The 22,188-nt window shown below is 48.2% G+C and overlaps 1 protein-coding gene across 2 annotated transcripts in view; it reads right to left on the bottom strand.

The window, feature by feature from the left end:
- Window positions 1-22,188, bottom strand: part of nrp1a (neuropilin 1a) — a 59,224-nt gene that overhangs the window by 19,765 nt on the left and 17,271 nt on the right. For both annotated transcript variants that reach the window (XM_068709655.1, XM_068709657.1), the window contains exons 4-7: window positions 18,611-18,792; window positions 11,595-11,822; window positions 8,887-9,042; window positions 6,165-6,331 (exon numbers count right to left, since the gene is read on the bottom strand). In XM_068709655.1, coding sequence (XP_068565756.1) covers window positions 6,165-6,331; window positions 8,887-9,042; window positions 11,595-11,822; window positions 18,611-18,792 — 733 coding nt within the window. The remainder of the gene's footprint in view (window positions 1-6,164; window positions 6,332-8,886; window positions 9,043-11,594; window positions 11,823-18,610; window positions 18,793-22,188) is intronic.

Below are 22,188 nucleotides of genomic sequence, written 5' to 3'. Positions count from 1 at the left end.
GTGGATCTCGGGTCGGCATATCACTCCCAGATGATAAACTATTTGTCATCGAGCCCTGAAAGGCAGAATCATGCTTAATGGGTGATGTAATCACCGCGCAGAAAGGTGTGAATTATGACTCCTAATCTAGCATCTACAGGGATGTGCTGCGTGTTGAGCCTTTGCTGATCTAACAGAATGGAGCCCACGTCTGGTACTGATTCACCATATTGTTATTTCTCCTTTGAGAGTGCGTGTTTGGACTGAAGCCCACCTATAGACAAATGACACCATGCATTCTGGGCAAGCTGGTGCACAGTAACTCATATCTGGAGACACACAAACACACACACATACACACACACTGAGCCATAAACATGCCAGGCTGGGATAAGAAATCACCCAGACTTCTCAGAATCTTTCCATAAAGCAAAAGGCAGGCTGGTGTGTGGGCAGGACTTCTACGCATCTTTGTCTCCCGGGAGGTTTTTTTCCTTGCTCCGGCAAACTATGTTTGACTATGTGTGTTTTGGGTGTTCTCTCCCTTCTTGTTGTGAGGCAAACAGATGACTCAAAGCCCCTTGCCACACAACAGCCAGTGTGATGCAAGTCATCTCGCAGACTAATGAAACCAGAGAGGCAGAAAAAGAATTAGTCGTGCTCGGGCTTGTAACATCAGTTAAAGCCTGGTGTGCATGCAATTAGATCGACTGTACTGAAATACGCATCAGGCGTTTGATTGAGGCGTGTGTGTGTGTGTGTGTGTGTGTGTGGGAATGAATGTCGGGGAGTGACAGACAGGCAGTGTATTTATGTATTTGTGTGTGTTCGTACAAGTTTCAAGAGATCATTTCCCAATTATCCCTCATCAGCAGTGGCAGCTGTGGGCATGATCATTAGGCCTCTCCGTTGCTTCACTGTCTTGTCCCTGTGCTGACTGACTCAGATGTGCAGCAAGGCCATATGATACGTGGTTGAGGATAGTCATTGTTGTGTGGGTGCAGTGAGGACATATGTGGTTTACAAGGCTGGGGGGGGGGGGGGGGGGGGGCATTCAAGAAACAGCGAAGGCTCAAAAGCTTTATCTCTCGCCGCTTGATTGGCCCATAATTGAGTTGCCTAGAAGTTGCACGCCAGCAATCCGTATGCTGGGAGAAGTTTACCGAATACTTTCTTTTAAATCCATTTCTAGCTTCCAATCTGTGTGTGTGTGTGTGTGTGTGTGTGTGTGTGTGTGTGTGTGTGTGGGGGGGGGGGGGAATAACTGAGGCCTCTGGGGAACAAGTTTGTTCGTTTTCCCTCAACAAAAGACAACAACAAGAAAGATGCCGAGGGTGAGGTAGGAGGGAGCGCTCCTCTGTGTTCCTGTGTCTGAGAGCAGCTGGTACACAGAGACGGAGCCCCCTCCCCCCAACAACCTCTGCAAATGCTTTGTGGATCTTAAAGGATGGTAGATTTAGGAGAGAGACAGCCCGGAAGCATTTCGGGCCATCAAATACATGCACAGTCTCTATAGTCACCTGTTTTTTTTTTATTTTTTATTTTCCGCATACAATCTCTGATTTGAATGTCTTTTGTATGGTAATAAGAGAAAGATGACACTTTTGTGAACGGACACAAACACACATCTACTTCAGCGGTGCAGCTGAAGAGATGCTTTCCAGCCCCAGACACAGTATTTCAGCAATCTGTTCCCTAATTTCACCTACAGGGCTTTGGTAGCGGAAGCTTTTCGGAATAGCTCCATTACCTGAAAGTGTAATTAATTCCCCTTCCATGAAAATTGTATTACTCAAATGCTGCGGGACCTATGAGCTCCGCTCACGACCTTCCATTTATCACGGCGTTTCACCTGACAGTCTATTTTTAGCAACCCCCGACACCTCCTTGGTGGCATTAAATTATGCACGTCTTCCGATGCGCCGATCGTCTGTGTTTTTCCCCTGACAAAGAGGTATGTATAGGTTCGGGTGACAGTCGTAATAGAATAACAGGTTGTGTGGTTTGTTGTGCGTGAAGTGTGCTCAGATATGTGCCGTTTTATGATTAAGCTGAATTAACGGCCCCGCTGTGAGAGGAAGCATTTATCAGTGAGCTTTTATTCCTTCCTTCTGAATCACCTTTAAGACTCCTGGGTCATTCCTGTCCTTGCAACACGCACATGACTAACGCTCTGAGTCATGATTATGAAACTATGAAACAGTGATCAGGAAGGAAGAGAGGGTGACCTGATGGTATGTCATGTCTGGAAGCTGCCTGACGATCCTTTCCCAGGATACACAGCTGCGGATGGCGGATGACTCTAGACCTCTGAGGCTTTCTTTTTTTTTTCATTTTTGTCTTCGGTGCAGAAGCTGAAAATCACACTGATTACGGCAGTTTTTGTCTTGGGGTACTTATGCGGCATTGTCTCGTTTCATTACATCATGCCATCCTTCATGTTTCGATTTCCGCTCCCACTTTTTTGGGCTACTCCACTCGAGCGTGGGTTTCTATCCTCTCATTGATTTTCCAATTGAGAGCCGAGGCCCGGGAGCGGCGAGGCACAGAGAGCGTCCATTGTTTCCATCCGATGGTGATCTCACCGGCGGCCACATGCCAGCCTCGGCTCCTCCGCCCTCGCTGGACTTCATCAACTGAGAAGCCGCTGTTAATTGCCGCTCCGTATTCTAATTGCTCATCACTCGGCATGGCGGTGAGCCCTGGGACGGGGGGACGGGGGGACGGGGGCGGACGTGAAGAGAGAGACAATGGCGATGAAGGGCGCCATTTCTGCAACTCATTGACCTGGGGTAATTGAGAGCACATTCATAACTGCAGGATATGGCAGAGAGCGCAGGTTTAGCATCTGATGTTAGGCTCTGCACTCGGGGGGGGGGGGGGGGGGGGGCAGCGGAGAGGACGAATGCCGGAGCGGCGTCTTCGTCGAGTAAATGAGCGATTAGTGGTGGTTTGGTTGGCCAGGCGGCAGAACCTGTTATCTTTGCTAAGTGCTGTTTGCCTCATGGATTCACACAGCCCCTCTTCCCTTCCCATGTAAACCCGTGACTAGTTGCTCTGTAAATGGTTGACTGTTGAGATTAGTATCACATGCAGAGGATAAAGGAGCATATTGTGCAAACAAACACTGATATGCTTCTCATGGTTAGTGCTGTCAGCTGTCAGACGAGCGAGATTAAAAGCATTTCTCAAATGACAAAGGTATAAGGGACTCCCTATCTCCTCTTCTGATTAAACAATTAAGGTTATCATAATCATATAAAGAATGATAAATACCAGTGAGATAATTAAGGCATTATGCATCCTGGCAAGAGGATAATGGCAGGAGCCGCTGTTAGTTAAATTATAGATATAGAGAGCAAAGTCAGCTCATGAGATAACCTAGTGCATATTGCCATTATGAGATGCTCAATAAAGAGGCTTTCAGGTATTGACAGTTGGGTTCTCTCCAGTCCAGTGTAAATTATTCATGTTGTGTGTGTATACGCGATCAATGGCAGCTGCCCGACAGAGATCCAGTCTTGGGTTTTATCGCTTCATTCAGGTGCTGTGGTGACTCTCGGTGACCATCAGTTCATTGCTCGGACATATTTGACAAAGTCATTCCACACTACGTCAGCTTCTTTGCAGCTTCACCCCGCTGTCACGCTCCCCTGGGAGGTAAACCTGTCAGTTTACGGGCCGCAAAAAAACATCTAGCTTCCTCTCAGAGACCGATGTGTTGTGCAGACGCAGTGTTATGTGTCATTCAGGTTTTCTTGGAGGAGAGTTCGTAAAGCAAGGATCAGCCTGTAAGCTGGATAGAGTGGGGGTGTGCGCATCCCTCATTTCGTTTTTTTTGCTACAACCTGCTGCGGAGGCCCCTGCTGTTCATCCTCCTAATCTTCAAAGACGGCCATGACTCACACGGGCAGATAATATGCAGAAATCTCTACCTTGATCTGTGGACGGGCATTTTCAAGAGGAATGAGGGAAAAAAAAAGAAGGAGAGAGACGATGTGAAAGGAACAAGGCAAAAAAAATGAAATGAAGGATTATTGCCTCTTTCTTTGCTCCCTCCTCAAACTGCAAACCCCCTCAAAAGGACATCTGTCCATCTCTGTGTACACCAAAGGGCTGATTAATGGCCTGGCTAACCTGGCACTCGATGCTGAACCACACCACACCGATCTAATTACCCAGAGCAGAGCATCTTGCCCTCCTCCTCTCAGTGCATTAGAATGAGGCGGCATTAAAATGGATGACAAATCTGGATTATGTTCAGAAAAAAAAAAGAAGAAAAGCAGAGCCAAGGAAAAAAAAAAAAGAAGCCCAGGAATCAAACGGCCGCCCGTCATGAATAATAAAAACGGTCGGCCTCAAATTGCAGTCAGGGAATGATAATGAAATAAATAATGAATTGATTACTATGCATCTGACGGCGCACCGAGATGATTCGTACGTGCCGCGAGGGGAGCCTGAGCTTGTTGCGGCACCATGGACAGGCCTAATGAAAGAGGAATGAAGAATCCTACTCTTTTAATACCACTTGTGATAATTGGGCCTCCGCTCGGAGTGCTCGGCACAAGTGCATCGCACTCCCTCGAAAGCATAAATCAGGTGGCAACCACAGACTTGGCTCTGAAATTAGAGGAGCCCCACTCCGTGTTTTGATGTGATTAGTATCGGGGAAATCAGCGCGCCCATTAGAGCAAAATCCAGATTTGACTGCCAAATCAAATCCTCAATATGATCAATACTACAGCAGAGGGAAGGCTAGAGTGGCAACAAATCATTGTGATCACTTGTGATTTCCGCTGACAAAAAGGCAAGACCAAGAGAGGCCTGCAAGCCGATGCCGCCGCCCTTAATACACATATCTGACTGTGAACAATGGCCTTTCCTTTCAGAGAGAAAAATGCTTTAATACAACAGACTGTCCAACTGCTTGAGGAAGTGGTGAGGGAGGCCATGCTTCTTCCTGATCCACTCAGACGCATGCCGGCTTCCTCTGCGGGACAATATGGACCCGGCCAGACCCTCCTGCTCACCCACAAAGCAAGGAACGCACACATATGGACACACGTGCACGGGAGAATGCACTCCAAACCTGCACACACACACACACACACACACACACACACACAGAAATGCTCCAACACTGATTCAATTAGTCCGAAGGACCAACGGGGGCCTTCAGGAAAATATTTTCATAGCAGCAATAAAGGAAAAGCTTGCGTATGGCCCTCCTTGAGCAAATATTTGGCTTCGGGTCAGCTCTATTATGCGTCCCCCGAGGAATATATAGGGGCCCGAACTTTTTCAGCGATGAGGCAAAGACTGTAGAAAAACAGCAGAAAAAGAAAAACAGTCTGGGCATTTACAAGACCTGAAGGCTTTCGGTTAATAAATCAAACGTGCGGCAAATGCATCCAGGTAGTGCGGCTGTGTCACGGGGGGGGGGTGTGTGTGCTGTGAGTGGACTTGGGATATGTGACTTATCCCCATCTGGGGATGGAAGAACTAAATCCTTAATCTTTCCACATAAAGTTCCCCCGGTGGCTGATGATCGCTTTGTGCAGATAAGCCGACAGACAGAAAAATATGACAGGGCCCTGTTCTGGTGTGTGTGTGTGTGTGTGTGTGTGTGTGTGTGTGTGTGTGTGTGTGTGTGTGTGAGGCTGGGCACGATGCCTGGACTAAATCCCAGCATCCCCAGAGGCGGCCGCTGTTATCAAAGAATAGGGGAAGTTATCAGGTAGGACAGGAAGACAGAGAGAGAGAAAATACACAGATAGATAGACAGAGAGAGAGAGGATAAGGGCAATTTTTTGCGAGGCGTGAACTCGACCGCCCTGAGGTCCATCAGGACGTCTGGCATTCATCATCGAAATTGTTCGCTCTCGTCAAAGCTCTACAGAGACACCGCACCTCCAGACACTGAGGGACAAACACAGAACACTCCTGCTGTGTTCAAGCAGGCAGCAGTCACTTCTAATACACCCTCAGACTGTGACTCACCGCCGAAAACATACCGTGGGCCGGAATTGTTCGACGCTGCCATGTTTTACTTTCTTCAGTTATTCTCTACCTCTCCTCCGTAACTGAAACCACCTTTTAATGTCATTGCTCTGTGATATTTGAATCAAACAACCCTCTTGAAAATCACCTCTTTGTGACATGAGAAAAAAAAAAAGACGTGGTACCTGTATCCACTCTTTGTTGGAGTCCTCTGCCGGCGTCCATGCATTTTCATAGTAGTTGAGTCTGGAGCGCTCTGGGGACCAGCTGGGGTTGTACTGGGACGAGGCCATGATTTGGTCCGATGTTATCTCTCCCGACTCCATTCCCAGAGGGTCGCTGCAGTCAAAGTCTGAGGGGAATGAAAGAGATGCGTTAGTCGAATCCTGAGCACCGAGGGCACCAGAATGTACCCGGCGCCTGCTTTCAGTGTCCCCCGGAATCAGGGCTCGTCTCTGGGGAGGAGGACACCACACGACAGGCACTCAGCGCTGCTGGCCGGAAAAGAACAGCGCATCAGTGACGCCTCAGTAAATCCTCCCTGTTTCTCCCTCTTTAGTTTCTAATGGAGGGCTGGATAGAAGTGTTTCGCATTAAGGCATAAAAATGTCCTCATAAAACATTCAGTGTGGGCTAAGATTACGCCAGTATTAGGCGTTAAAGTGACTTTCCCTCCAGTTGTTTCTTCCACTGACTGGATCTGTTTCCCTCACCTCATTGTGGGAAACACAATTTTTGCACACAGTGACTATTTTTTCCCCAACTTGGTCTCTTGAGGGAGTTTAGGTGTGTTTAGTTGCTGTATTATGGAGCAATATATCACACTCAATGGACAAACCAGCCTTGGTAGGAGGTGGCTTCCCTTGTTTGTGTTGACATGGGGCAGCCGTTTTGAGGCATCCCGGACTCCGGGGCTAAAGACTTACCCGGGTCAGCTTGGGGTCGGCCTCCCTAAACCCCTGGAGGTCAGACATGCTGACCCCGCCGAGGACGGAGCCGCCGCAACGTTTGCAACGAACGATACGACCTTTTGATCTGAGCAGGAGTCGTATAATGCCGCCACAACGACACAGAGGTGTGTAAGGGCACACTTTCAAACATTCCTGTGGACCGTTACTCTTCTTATTGTTTATTTACTCCTTTTTTTCGCCTGATGGTGAAGTTGATCACAAAGCACTTCGACAGTATTTCAAACCCTGCGGTTTGCGAGGCTCCCGCTGCCATGAGCCCACGGCCCTTTGCCCAAAAATGCAGTCATGTGCCTGTGTGTGCACGAACACACATACACACACACACACACACACACACACACTCACTCAGAGGGCACAGGACGGGGAGCAGTGTGGACCTGCTATGTGGCTGCCGCCTACGAGCTAACACAGATGGTCTCCCCATCTGCCACACTGCTAAAACACCTCAGTCACTGGGTCAGCGTGTGCTTCTGGGCTTCGCGGTGTCGACCCAGGGCCGCATACGTACGGACGTGCACGCGCTCGCGACTGCGCCCGAGTCTCAGTCTCAGAGGCAGAACACAGTCTCGCACGTCTCGGGCCTCGACGTCGACGGCTCTCTTTGAACCCGTTCTCGTCAAACTTTTGCACTATTTTTTTGGCCCACATCACGTAGATAACTGGATCATGATCAGCGGAGACACAAAGGGGCGCTTGTTTGCCGCTAAGGACGGTATCTGATCATGTGGGTTACCGACCGAAACGGGGCTGATAGCTGAAAAGACAGGGGGGGGGGGTTGGGGTAGGTAGGGTGATTGGGGTGGAGGGGATGAGAGACAAGGCCTCCTTTCATCACCTTATCACCTCGCATCAGTGGCTTTCAGCTCGAGTGGTACCCTTCCCTTTGCCATGCGGAGGCGAGAAAATCCACCGTGTATTATGCATAAGGGGATTATGAATGATTCAAGCGGTACAAGACTGGAAGAGCGCAAGCTTCCAGTTTGGAGATTTTTCTCCTATCTGGGTTGGGTCTCGCTCGGTGACGTAAGACCGAGCAACTCATGCAAATGAAGGTATTTACTGATCAGGGGTCAGATAATTAGCCATGCCTCTTAATGGGGAATGTGAAAAGCTGATTTTATGTAATCTGATCTTAGATGTGTGATTAAAGCGAGTCAAGTAACTCGGAAAGGAAACCGAGGAGAAATGACATCAGTAGTCATCGCTCATTGCTGTGAGGCGGGGCTGTTTGTGTGTGTGTGTGTGTGTGTGTGTGTGTGTGTGTGTGTGTGTGCTCAGCGCCTGTCTTTTCCTCAGGCCAAGACCTTTTTGGAGACGATTAGTAGGTTTCTTGAACGTCATCCATCTCCATCGCTATTCAAAGACTGACTGTGTTCGCTTGGGGTGGTCTAGAACATGGACAGATTTATGACTCCTACCAGCGCTCGTCTTCCTTAATGAAATGTTTAGCCGGAGCGTTTTGCAGAATGGGGTCAGGGGGTCGAGCCCCGTGATGACGGCGCCGCATCTAAAAGCCGTAGGGGCTGTGCGTCCGGGGTGGTTGCTGGTGGGGAAGCTGCCTTTTGGAGCCCGTCTGAGCTCACAGTGTGTAAACGTGTGGGTCTTGTAAACCACGGGAGGCAGACCCAAATGAAAAAGCAGTAGGTGTTTATTTAATAACTCTTCAGCTCTGTTAAACGTGTGGGAATTTGTCATAATGGGAGCATTTGTGGCTTCAGTTGCAGACAACATCTGCTACTTATTCTTTAGTAATATTCCCCAGGGGGGTCACTTTATTGCCTTCAACTACCCAGTTTCAATTCAGGCTCATCAAATCCAGATTATCTTCCACTGAACAAATGTGGATTGTGGTTTCATCTTGATTACTATCTCAATATACAGATTTTTTTTTACATCCCCATCTGTCTGATATTCAGTGTTTTTCATGCCAGCTCACCCTCCGGAACGGTCCTTTCGATCACGGTGAAGTTGGCCGAAAAGCCTTCCTTAGCGATGGCGCTGTCGGTGTTGATTGTCAGTGCCAGGATGCCCGTGTAGGAGATGATCCTGCCTGGCGTGTTCTGCCCACAGTACCTCCCGATGTATGGACCAACTGGAGAGAGAAAGCGGAAAGAAGCACAAACACTGTTAGTCAGGTTAGACTTGGGTTAACTCAATATTTGTTTGTGTGCCACAGCCATGTCACACAAGGGTTTAACTACTGACCACGGAGGTGTGAAAACTAGTGTGTCAGTGAGTTTTTTTTTTTACCCGAACACCATAAAGATGCTTGAGAAAAGACATTCCTGCTCGGCCTGTCGGACACAAAAAGAGCAGAGCAGAGCAGGAGAGGGACCTGTGGTGTGGGCAGGTCACGGTCTCTGTCTTTTAGAATGGCCGTAAATTCTTTCGGCGTTTTTTTTTTTGGTGTGGACTTGAGGCAGACACAGCCGCGCCCGAGTGAGTTTAGTGTAGGAGACTGGTTAGAGACAATGGGGGAGGGGGGGGACATTAAAAGAGAGAGAGAGAGAGAGAGAGAGAGAGAGAGAGAGAGAGAGAGAGAGAGAGAGAGAGAGAGAGAGAAAGCAACAAAAGCAAAAGAGGGACATGTTCCACGGAGCAGTCTGAGCGGAACGAGGAAGCGGGAGGGACAGGGAACGGGAGGTGGAGGGACGTTAGGGGGAGATAGAGCGGCATGGAGAGAAACATGGGGTTGGGTAACATGGGGTTGGGTAACATGGGGTGGGTGGGTGGGGGGATCGGAGCAAGGGAGCACAGTGACCTTGCCCTGCGTCTCTGATGTGCGCTGTGATCCATGCACATGTGTGAGTGTGTGGGGACCTGCAGCTTATCTGTGATTAGTAATGCTGTGATCAGCGGCGAGTGACAGGCCTGCCTCCCTGTGGCCTCCTGTCATCCAAAATATGCCACTTTCAGCCCAGCTCTTATACATGAAAGGCAAAGGCCGGGCCACGGGGACTCGCGGGGCGGAGGGGGGGTGTGATGGCTCCGATTAATCTTACTAACCCAGGTGCTTGCGTGAGATTCTATGTGTGCTTTTAAACCCGCTAAGGCCCTGGCCGAACATAAAAATGCCATCTCCCGGATTATCTGCATGACTCCCCAGCGCTATGAAATTTTAAAGAGCCTCGCTATGAAGTCTGCGTCCTGCCTGGCTCTCCTTTCCTCATGGGAAGAGGGACGAAGGAGTGGGGGCCGTTCCTACGCAGCACTCGTCCGGCGAGGCGCGAATACTCCAGTTCTTCCAAGCGGGCCCGTATTTGCCCGGACATCTCCCACCCCTGCACGCCCCGATGGCCAGCATGCCTCCGTGCTAATGCACTATCGATCCAGCAGGCACCACAGGAGCCACCTGGCGAAAGCTGACACACTTTTTCCTTCGCATGACTTATTTTCTTTTATACAAGGCTGTCTGTCACAGACAACAACACTTGAAGGGTGTGATGCCACGTCAGTCCGAAGTGGCAGTTTCCAGTGAATAGGCTCGCTGTTGGACAAAAGAGATTCTGGTGTGTCTTATTCTGCTCCTTTTGTGTCATGCATACTGAGAAATCTCTGAATTTTAAAAAGTCGGAAGTAGCACGGGAAACTTTTTTTTTCTCCCAGATTCCCGAGTTACTTTTTTGTAACAAAAAAATATGTATTAAAAGGTGATAATAATGTGACATATTCTCAGCTCTCCAAGCTTTTGCGGGTTTCCTTAATCAACACAAATCTTGAAAATTAAACCACCTCTAGGAGAGAACCTGAAAATGAATTATGGAAATACTTCTTGGAATCAAAAGGTCAACTCTACGGAGATGCGAGCTCAGAGAATATTGAACGTCAAGTAAACGCACTTGAAAAGGCGTGGTGATTTACACTTCAACCTTATCACTCGCAACGCCGCGGCAGAGAATACTGATGTTCTTTCAATTTTCAGCCGCTGATGGGTGAGAAAAAGCTTTCATCTCGTCCGCGCCCCACGTTTGAATGGCCGGGAGAAAAACTGCAAAACTTCAAGAGGTGATTTCGCTCGTTGAGTTCAAAGCCTCATCTCGGGGGCCGTGGAGGCATCGCTTTGAACACGGCGCTCCCCTTCTCACCCTGTCTCTCACCTGCAGATTAGAGAATGCTATTTTTTGGCAAAGTTTTATCGTGTGTCCGAATCAGCGCGAGAGCTGCGGGCCTTTTGCTCCCATCAGGACCAAGCTGGTTCAGTTTAAATTCTCTCCTGTGGGAAACTAAAAGAAGCCTCTGAAGGAAATCTCTTTTCAGAGTCAGTTTTCTATGCGTCAGAGAATGCAGCCCGTGAGAGAAAAAGGAAGGACGGGAGGCTCTCGTAACCAGAAAGTGTATGGCGTTGAGCGATGACTAAGCGTTACGCTCATGCCGACAGACTCTTGGACCCCTGCCAAGTCTGGTTAAAGCAGTTAGCCCACTGGCCCGAATAATGCCGTCATGTTGTGTAAAGCTGTTCATTCAAAAAAAAAAAAAACAGTGAGAAAAGAAGTATCTATTCATCTTTTTTTCTTTTGCTTCTACAGGATTTCTTAGCAGTGGGATTTCAGCTATTATTTTTTCACAGCATTGCTGTTTTCTGGTAGTTTGACAAATAAAAAGCGCACAATGGCACTACGGCCGTAACCAGCAGCGCTTGCTCACCTCCAGGGAAGCCATCCCAGATCTCCAGTCTGTCGTAGCGGCAGAACACACCGGTGGGGGGCGTCGGGTCGGGCTCCAGCTCGAAGCTCTCGAACTCCAAGGTGATCTCGGACATCTTGGGGGCGAAGATCATGAACGTGCAGTCCAGGTTGTTGGGGTATTTCTCTGGGAAACCCGGTGACTTTATTACACCGCTGTTGGAGGTGAAGTTCCGGGAGCATTCTGGACCTGCGGGGAGAAGGGGGAGGAGTAAGAAGGTGAGACACAACAGGGATTCTTCTGATTCTTTTGAATGACTGTTGGTTAAGTGATCGGTTTCAATGAGGCTTTGTGTGGTTGGTGTTGAGAAGCTCTGCCTCCCAGCTGGTCTATTGAGTGGAGGACAGTTTACGGCCCCGGGGACCAGAGACCACCTTGATAGTTCTTCTACTTGAGGCTACATCTGGGTCTCTCAACCCTCCTCTATGTGCCTTTTTTTTTTTCATTCCCTCATGGTCACAAACATCCAAACTCCTTCATCCCTATATGTGTGTGTGTGTGTGTGTGTGTGTTACATCAGTAACTCCTCAAACATCTGGACTGTGAGCATAAACATTAGTGAAAGGCCTCAGTCACCAGAATCAGGGAGCAATGCATAAACAGCTTGATTCACTGTGCAAAAAACCTGTCTCTCACACAAACACACACACACACACACACACACACACACACACACACAACCACATATCAGGACACGTCTGTGAAACATGTGAGAGGTGCTCAGGCAGAATTACAGCGTCAGGGATGGAAGGGCGAGGGCAAAGACTGCGCATACATCAACACGCACACGCAATTTTACACAAGGGAAAGTCAAAATATTTATTCACAGCTTCCCGGGAGAGCTGCCTTCCAGCTGATGAGGAGCAGAAACATGTTTCCCACGTTAGCCACTTCTCGGAAACATCATGAGCACAAGATTATGTTTTAAGAATGACTGACGTGTGATAAAAAAAAATTGACGCTAACAGCAGCAGGAGATTTTTTTAGGAGAGTGATAGAAAGAGACATTAAGACATGTTCACTATGCATGCTCAAGCACTGGGCCGGATTGTCGCCGGGCCTGGGCTTGACACACACACACACACACACACACACACACACACACACACACACACACACACACATACAAACTCATGAAAAAAAAAGAAGAGGACTACCGTCATCCAGTGCAATTATTTGGAGCCATTAGTGGCAGAAATGTGCACAGGATAACGTCGTTTTCATGCTAGTCTGACAGCCGGCGTGATGGGCGCAGATGGGGCCGATCGAAACCAAAATTGCAGGGAGTTATCGCTAGATAGAGCCTGCGTGCTACAGTCATTGTAGCTTAAATAAATGTGGCAAACTGCTTTTTCCACTGTCACTCAAACTCCTTGCTGGGCCCCTAATTCAGGACCATCGGGCCCACTTCAGCCTGTCCACCGGCGAGGAGTGAGGGAAGGGAGCGAGAGCCATGTTGATTTTCCCTTTCCCCAAGTTGAAAGCCATGGCGAGCGGCGTTCTGACTCTAAAGAGAGCTGACATTTAGTGCCGCCGCTAAAGTGTGGCTTTTCGAGAACAGTGGACGACCATTAATTTCACAGCTTCCCCTCGTATTTACCCCCGGAAAATGGAGGGTTTTTTGTCGAGAGAGAGCGAGCGCTCGCCGAGATGAGAGGGTTGCCGGATGCTGCAGTTCTGCACTTTACCTCGACGTATTTGTGGAGAAATGTCAGACAGTTTTTCGGGGGGGGAAAAAACTATAGATGGGAGCCACTTCTTTGAAAATAACAGGCGCCCATGAGTCCCCGAGTGCTCTAGACAGCTGCAGTATCCAAAGTGCAATTCAGGTCGGCATGTTGAATTTCCTGTGGATATTGGCTCAGATCTCCGCTCTCCGTCCATTTCATCAGCCTCCACCATGACCCTTATCTCGGCTCAGCAGTTGGCCAGAACAGATTTGGTCTTTGGGAATGGTTCACTTTGAATTCAGACAATAGACGAATGTAATGCCTGGACTGATGCAAATGTTCCATCACATTTTGCCAGGATTAAGCTTACAATTTGAGGACACTATAATAAATTAATGTATTTGTGAAATGTATGTATAGATACTTATTTCATCACCATCACCGTCACCATTAGGTCTTCCTGTTTCTGCGCTCTTTCCGAATTATGACGACTGAGGCCGAGCCAAAAGGACAGACTCCCCCATCGTCAGCCTTTGTGTGCCTGGCTGCGTTCACAGCCCCTTAAGAAAAGGACAGAGCCAAGACATCGCAAACAAAACAGAGTGGCGAGAGAAGACAGAGCGCTCCGGTCGCTCCCACCGGCGTGATAATCGTCCGACAGATCTCTTTTATCTAGTGCCTCCACGCGGGAAAAAAGGCTTCCGTCCCCAAGCTCCCGCTCGCTATATACCCAGGATGCATTGTGCTGATGTCCGCGCGAGAGGCGTTCTGTGATAGCAGTTGTGCTTTTCTGTGACAGCATCCGTACCGTAGCCACATCCCTGCCCCTTCTCCACCCTCTGTTTTATCACAGTATTTGTTGCCGTTGCTGGCGTATTTGTCGTCCCAATAGGATGTGGGGGGGGAAACAGGAAGGGTTTTGTAAATATGAAAGGTTTGACTCAGGTAAGACTCACAGGGATCATACACTTAGATTGTCCCATCTCATCCAAGAAAATCAGTTTGGCCTGTAGTCTGAACCCACTGCTTTAAAACAAACAGCTGAGTATACGACAGGAAGTTGAGGGAGAGAAAAAGAAGTAACCTTGAACATTTACCGGCAATCTCAAACCAGGCACTCAAACATTTACTACCAGGAGTAATGGATTCTTTTTACTCTAGTTTACATTGAGCCCCCCCTCTCCTCTGGACGGAGGAGTAAACAGATGTCACTCGGACTGAGCGATCAGAGTTGGTTAAACACGACAAGCCATAGCCGGCGAAATGATATTTAATGGGGTTCTGATTTCAGTCTTTGCAAGTGTTAAGAGATCGATACAAATCTTAAATAAATATGGTTTCAACATGAATGGAGTGGGGCGCCTTTCCACTGTTAGTCTCCCTGATGACTTGTCCTCTATGTCTCTATTAAGCTGTTGCTTTAAAGTGCTGAGAGCGGACCAGAGACTGGGCGTTAATCACTACAACAACATTGCGCCAAGGAACTGATGTTAAATGTGACAGCCTCTTGCTATTTTCATTTTTTAATCTGTTTCTCTCTCTCTCTCTCACTTTTCCTCTTTCTTTTTTTCCCCCATCTATTCATCTCTCCGGTTTATTAGAGGCCGGAGCCAAAGGGGCTGAAGGAGCGCTAAGTAAATCACCACTGTTTGTGTTTTATGTTGCTCTCCGGCTGATCATTAGCCCAGATCACAACCCTCCACCACCCTTCATACCGCCCCTCCCCTCCCCTCCACTCTGTTCGCATGCCACACGGACGGAGGGGTTAATGGTCGGTGGAGAATTAACTCTTTCAACACTAAATCAAACATTAACCTGAAGCCTGCGGAGTGTCCGTCACTGTGACAGATGGAAAAAGGGAGGTTTACATTTACCCTTACACACACCCCGAGGCACTGGATTACTGACATGCTGTTTAGCGCACCGACTGTGCCACAGTGCTGATGGGATGGGGGCCGGGGGGGGGGGAGTCACAGTCTCCCTCTGGCTCCCCTTAAAGAGATTTTTGTCTTAGGTTTCCATGAGGGCTGTGTGTGTGTGTGTGTGTGTGTGTGTGTGATGACAGTGCGTCTCCATGCCAGATGTGACCTATGCCATCAGGGCGTGCCGTCCATGAAAGCAGAGCGTGCCCCCTATTTAGGCCCCACCCAACACACACACGCACACCTTGACAGTGTTTTCACAGGTGCATGCTCCGAGTCAAAGGGCCCCGCATCACAGTGACATGATAAACGGGGCTGTCGCGTGAAAAGATGGTGTTTTTAAGCGTTGCGTAGGCCTCCGTCCAATAGACTTAGTCATCCTGCTGAGTAATCGTGAGGAGACGGGGATGAGCCTGTGTGTGGGTGTGTGAGTGGGTGGGAAGGAGGGAGGGAGGGCCGTCAGTGGCTCTATCTCCTTGCCCACTTCAATGGGCCGTCGGCCAGCATTGATGTGGCTCAAAGCTAACGCAGAGCCGTTAAGGGAAAACATATGTTGTGCATGTGTACTTAAGAGGACGGATCTTTTTCAGAAACACTTGAGGATTTTAAGCGAGATACTGTCAGACGACGGGATAAACACAGCTTTCGGTCCTCTGCTAAAGCACCAGGATCTTGGTGGAGGGTAACCCGGCCTCATCTCAGTTTCCTCTCCTGATTTTTCATCTTACTGGTGGTGGTTTATCAAGTCAAGGCCATAGTTTTCCCAGCTGTTATTTTTTTGTTTTATGAACCATTTCATAAAATCGAAGGCCTCCGCAGAGACACCCGCACACAAACACAGCCAGCTTGCTAATCTTGGAGCTCCCTTCAGCACAACTATCCCTCATCTACCCCGCTTCTCCATCTCTTCCTCCCTCACCATCTACTACGCTCATCCCGTCTCCTGCCAAACTTCAGCCAGCGGAGCGCGGCTGCCAATTTGCAGGCTATAAAATAAATTGCCCATGCTAATTAAGTTGGTTGGATGGGACTGAGGAGTGGAGTGGGGTAGAGACGGACGCGGAAGCGGCCATAGAGAGCCGCAAAACAACCTGCACTCTTCCAATTAGACACTTCGCAGGCTACTGTTGATGAAAGCCAGGGCTCCAAACGCCAGCGTGCTGAAGTGTGTGTGTGTGAAAGTGTATTTACATAGTTTACAGTCTAAGTGGGTAAAACCTGCACATGTAAACATGTTTGTATAAGCTGAATCCCTGAGGGGAGTACATGTTTGCTTATGGTTGCTATGCGGGTATATTTATCTTCCGTGTGACCTTTGCTTGCACGTAACCCCAGATGAAAGGCGGTGCCGTACCCGAGGTTGACTCCCACTGATCTCCGCGCCTGTAATGGCGGTGATAAACAGCCTGCATTCTTTGCATTTCCCCTCATTGGCATGCGTGAGCGCGAGCTTCCCGTTCCTCTAGCCGCTATCAGAGCATCTGTGTATCATCATTAACGTTACACGTGTTAGCCAACACAATGTTTTTTTTCCCTGCTAATACCCTGCTCGTTGATAAGCTGTGCTAATCAGCTAGCTTTGAATCTCTCTTTCTGCTTGGCTTCGCACTCACAAACAGGGCTGTTAATTGATCTCAGAGCACTGTTCTAGTCAAAACACGGAGTAAACTCAGAGCATAACGAGGGGCCTGGATCCACTATAGGGAGCAACGGCACACCCACGGCGCTCTTCTCCGCCGGGGGGGGATGACGCTAGGTGTAAAACACCCAGATGAAAAGGTTCTGTCCTGGGTTTGAGCTACAGCGATGCTCCTGGAGCGCATTTTTCCCCCCCAAGTGCTGAGTCCCCTTTGGATCCCATAAGCAAAGATCCTCATCGAGGTCCAACTCTCGAGCCCTGACTCTCTATCTTCTATCTGCAGCAACATCCGCATTTCTTGCTAGATATGTACTCGCTCATATCTCAGTGCCCTATGAGTGTGCTCAGCAGTTCCCCTATCGCCACTGGGCCCCTAACACGCCTCATTTGTAATCAGCCCCGGCTAATAGATGAGACTGGGAAACACCAAGCTAATCATGAAAAGAATGTGGTAGATTTAACGGGCCTATCGAGGGGGACAGAGGGAGCGTGTGCTGATGAGCTTGCACATGTCGGGGTGGAGTGCCGCTTTTGATCTCGTAAACGGCGCCGCACTCCGCCAGCTGCCCTGTCGTGACGGTGACGCGCGCAAGCCCAGAGACACAAACACAAGCACAAACATGGCCCGGATTAAAAAGGAAGGAGGGAACATCGCAGGGACATTCATCATGTCTCCGAGGTCACGGGGAGGGCCGTCCCATTGACTGCCGCTAAGGTTAATTAATGAAAGTGGAGTCTGTAGCACCTGTCTGCCGACATGTCACTCTCCAGATATGTGCCGTCTTCCTCCTCCTCCTCCTCCTCCTCCATCCAGGCAAACAAAGGACGGCAGCCACCCAACAGGAAATCCTTCCTCCTGGGGTGCTGTGTTCAGATAAGACAGACATCCCCTGAGGATATCTGTGGTTTATCGCCCATGATTCCAGACTAATTTACAAAGAGGACTTATTTTTAGGTGGGAACCTCCAACTGAATGGACACCACTGCAGTGAAAGCACTTCCTCAACCCAGTTCAGTTGCCTGAATTCACTTTCTCCACAACCAGCTAGCCTGCGGTTATAATGGCATGCTCATACCCTCGCTGTGGATTGCCATCTGACGGTAAACCAACACTTGAAAAAAAAACATTTGTCGAATCACTGCTCAGCAAATTATGCCCTTGCTTATTGTACAATCATTCACACCAGATAAAAACTGCTACAATTATGGAACATATGGGACTATGATTCATTGGTTTTGAATGGAGCATATTGCCTGCCATATTGCAAGTGCATAATTTGACGCTCTGGTGCCTTGACTAAATCACAAACAAACCATGAAACTAGACGGAGAGGCTCTTTCTTGCTCCATTATCACAATTATTCCTACAGTTTTCCTAATGTGTCACACGGCGTAAACGTGACAGTGTCAGCTGAGACAAATCAGATTGAATTTACTTGATGATGTTGCTCAATGGCTATTTTAAGAGCTCAGGTTGTTTAATTTAAAGTTACAGTGAGGAACTTTTAATTAGTCTCAATTTAATATCGATGCCGCTATATGACCTACATCAAGACCCTGCTGCAGTAAAATGAGAGGTTTTCTAAAGGTACCCTGGTGCTTGGAAACACTACCACTTTCGTCTACAGGGACCGCCAAAAACAACACAAAATAAAAGTTGCATGGAGCTTTTAAAAAAAAAAAAAAAAGTAGGTAAAGTGGTTTGTCTGGGACAAAGTGAAGCTGCAGCTGTGCTAGGCCACCCACCTGTCTTGAAGATCTCATAGCGGATGGAGAAACCTGCCCCGTGCGTCTCGTAGTCAGACACAAACTTAATGAAAAGCTGGTTTCCCGAGGAGACGACCGGAGAGGGAGCAATCTTGCCGCAGTACTTCCCCACTAGCTGGCCGCTCTCGTCGACGCCGTCTCGCACCTCCACGTAGTCGTACCTGAGCAAGGCGAGAGAGAGAGGAGCAGTGTAAGTCACAGTGTGCTTTAGAAAAACTGTTGTTTTCCCTTCAGGCTCGGTATTCATTCAGTTCTGTTCTTGTTCTTCTAATCGATTGGATTTATTGGAAATCACTATATCATGTGCGTGTCTGAAGACACACACACACACACACACACACACACACACACACACACACACACACACACACAGATAAACACACATACCATAGATTCATACTCAGAGGACCAACACAAACACAGAGCAACACAGCATATTGTGCAGGTAATGTAGTGGAAATAAACACAGTGTACTAATGAGGTCTCAGGTTAAAACTCAGAGAACACACACACAACCACACACACGCGCACTGCAGAGGTTTTGTGCTCCCAGCTGCACTGAGGTCAGGTTTATGTAACTGCTTTGACTACTGAACTTTAGCTGAACAGCTGTCTATATCTCCTGTTTAACCACTAGATAACACTGACGGTGTGTGCGTGTGCTTCTTGTATGAGAGAAAATGAGAGTGATTATATCTTGGCCTTTGGCTGAGGCTGGTGTATAGAAAGAGCAGGTGTTAAAGCTGTTAAACACACACACTTTTACACACACACACACACACACACACACACACACACACACACACACACACACACACACACACAAAATCATCACATTAAAATGGAATTTCAGACCCACGGCTATAGAAGGGTGCAGTCGCCTAATTGAGTCGGTGCAGAGTTTGGGAGCAGAAGAGGAAAACAGCTTTGAAATAGGATTGGGAAGAGGAACCATGACACACACACACACACACACACACACACACACACACACACACACACACACACAGACACACACACACGCATGCACACACACGCACACGGAATCTGGCATGAAAAACTCAAGCTGGTAGAGAGTGACTGGCCGACGAGGGTGGTCTAAATAGCCTCCGGTTATCAGTGTGTGTGTGTGTGTGTGTGTGTGTGTGTGTGTGTGTGTGTGTGTGAGTGTGTGTTTTCAGGCACTAGTTAAATGCACTTGAGTGGTGGTTTTAACTCTACTGCCTGTGTATGTGTGTGTGTGTGTGTGTGTGTGTGTGAGTTTGCATGATGGTTCAGATGACTTTTCCGTGCTGTGTTTTGACTGTGAGCTCCAGAAAGCAGATTTCAGGTTCGGGTTTCCACAGTTTCCTAATTGCCCGCAACGCACCGTGTCTCGCCAAGTTTTTTCTGCTCTGCGGAACACTTATTCTTATATTATTATATTACATTAACACATATTCCTGCCCAAACACCGCTGACCCGCTGCGACGGCCCTCCATCTTCATCAGGATGCCGCAAAACGCAATTCGCTCACGGTAAAATCGAGAAATGAATTCTGATGTATGCAAGTATAATGTGCAGCAGGTGTGCGGGCACATTCGGTGAACACACATGCTCTCTCTGTCTCCTCCTCCCTTCCTCAGAAAATATGCGCCTTCCGGGCAAAGGGGCCTATTTTCATAGTTGTGCTCGATTCCCAAATTACTGTCAAAACATCACGTCTCCTTAGCGATTTCAAATTCAGTTAATGCGCCGGATTTCACACAAAAAGGCGATTTACACTTTGAATGATGGCCCGGGGGGGGGGGTAAATCCCTCAGGTGGGACCTGACTTGTATCCACACGCACGCTTTACAGCCTTTTTTTCCCCCCACAAAAATGTTTTCCTTCACCTGCTTCAAATTTAGAATAAAACCTATTTGCGGAACAAAAATCAAGTTACCAGAGGTGATTCGTGGGCAAGGGCTATCATCAGGTTTATTTAAAAAAATGTGAACTATAACTAGTAAGAGTCAACTATTGAGAGAGAGGCAGAGACAGAATGTAACTAAATGTAGAGCTGGATGGATAGAAGTGGCACTCCCTGAAATTGGGTCCCCTGAGGAGGTGCGGTGGATGGATGACTTCACTTGTCTTTCTGCTCGGATTGAGTGATCTGAGGTGATATGGAGCTGTCACCATGCATCAAGCTCTTCTTCTTCTTCTTCTGCCAGCCATTTGCTTTGCTTTTCCACTTTTCAGGATCCACACCCAAATCTCATCAAAATCTGTCGAGGAAAAATCTGGTTCCCCCCCTACTTGGACTCGTCAAATAATTTGGAAATCCTCTTTTCTGTATCCTCTTCATTTCTCCCCATCTTGTGATTTCAGACCAGGTCATCTTCCGCTCTCATCGTCGGGCCACCAGCTGTGGCAACAGCCCCGGCTCGGCTCACACAAGTACCACTTTGTTTTAGCTACTTTATCAGCTGCAGCACTGTAAAAAAAAACAAAACTAGTTTCACGTGGTGTTTACCTCCCCCCCCCCTGTGAACTTTGTGGCTAGATGGCTGGGGAGTTACTCATTATTTTGTTTAATGGGCTCCTGTGTTGCAGGGATCGAGTTTCTTTCTGTTATAAGCGTGTCATCGTCTAGTTTAGCCACCGGAGCAAATATTTACGATGAAATCAGCAGTACATTTTTTTTTTTAAGTTATTGCCTTCTCTATAGTATTATTATCTTTATATAATTTGTGCTATCAATTTATCTGCTTGGTCCTCACTTCTCCTTATTCTCTCCTAACTCATCTCCTGATTCTTCTCTTCTCTCCCGATTCCTCTCCTGACTCCTCTCCATCTTTTGATTCCCAGCTCACAACGGAGAGCATCAATCTTCCTGTGGCCCCGCTCTGTTCTATCAGCAGACTTATAATTCACCTCAGAGCTTCTGTTTCTACCCCCCCCACCCCCCCCCCCCCACCCCCCCCACCCCCCACACACACACACACACACACACACACACACACACACACACACACACACACACACACACACACTCCCTTGCTCCACCCAGCAACTGCCAAAAGCTGAGCGTTGCCAGACGCCTAAAAAAATGTATGCTGAGATGCATCATTGAGATGCAGAAGGAGAGAAGAGCAAGCTGCAGTACAGCTCAAGTGTGCGGTTTTGTTGTTTGTGTGTACATATATGCACGATGATGGTGCAAAAGTGTGTAACATGCAGAGCATTGTGCATATTGTGTCCAGTGTAGCGTGATTTTAGAGAAAACAGGCAACCGATGTTTTCATTTCTCCTGTCCTCATAAACTCCCTGCCATGCAAACAAGAGGAATACTCCTATTTCGTTTCTATTTTCACTCCTCGCACCTCCAGAAAAGCTGTTTGTTGCATTTTTTTTTTTTACCCTGGTGCTTTATCGTCAGCTCGGATGGCCCTCGTAAAGGCAGCACAGCGGGAGAGAGGATGCAGATGGAAGAGAGAATACGCCCCCGGGGTTCCTCGCTGTGCAAGGCGAGAAAGAGACAGGCCTCCTTCTCCAAAATGTCTCTATTGGTGCCTAAATGACTGGTATGTCAG

Source organism: Cebidichthys violaceus, unplaced genomic scaffold (assembly GCF_023349555.1).
Source record: "Cebidichthys violaceus isolate CVI_PGR_0920_01 unplaced genomic scaffold, fCebVio1.0.p SCAF_15, whole genome shotgun sequence".
Lineage (NCBI taxonomy): Eukaryota > Metazoa > Chordata > Actinopteri > Perciformes > Stichaeidae > Cebidichthys > Cebidichthys violaceus.
Note: the sequence above shows the minus strand (reverse complement) of the source record. Positions and strands in the feature narration are given on the sequence as shown.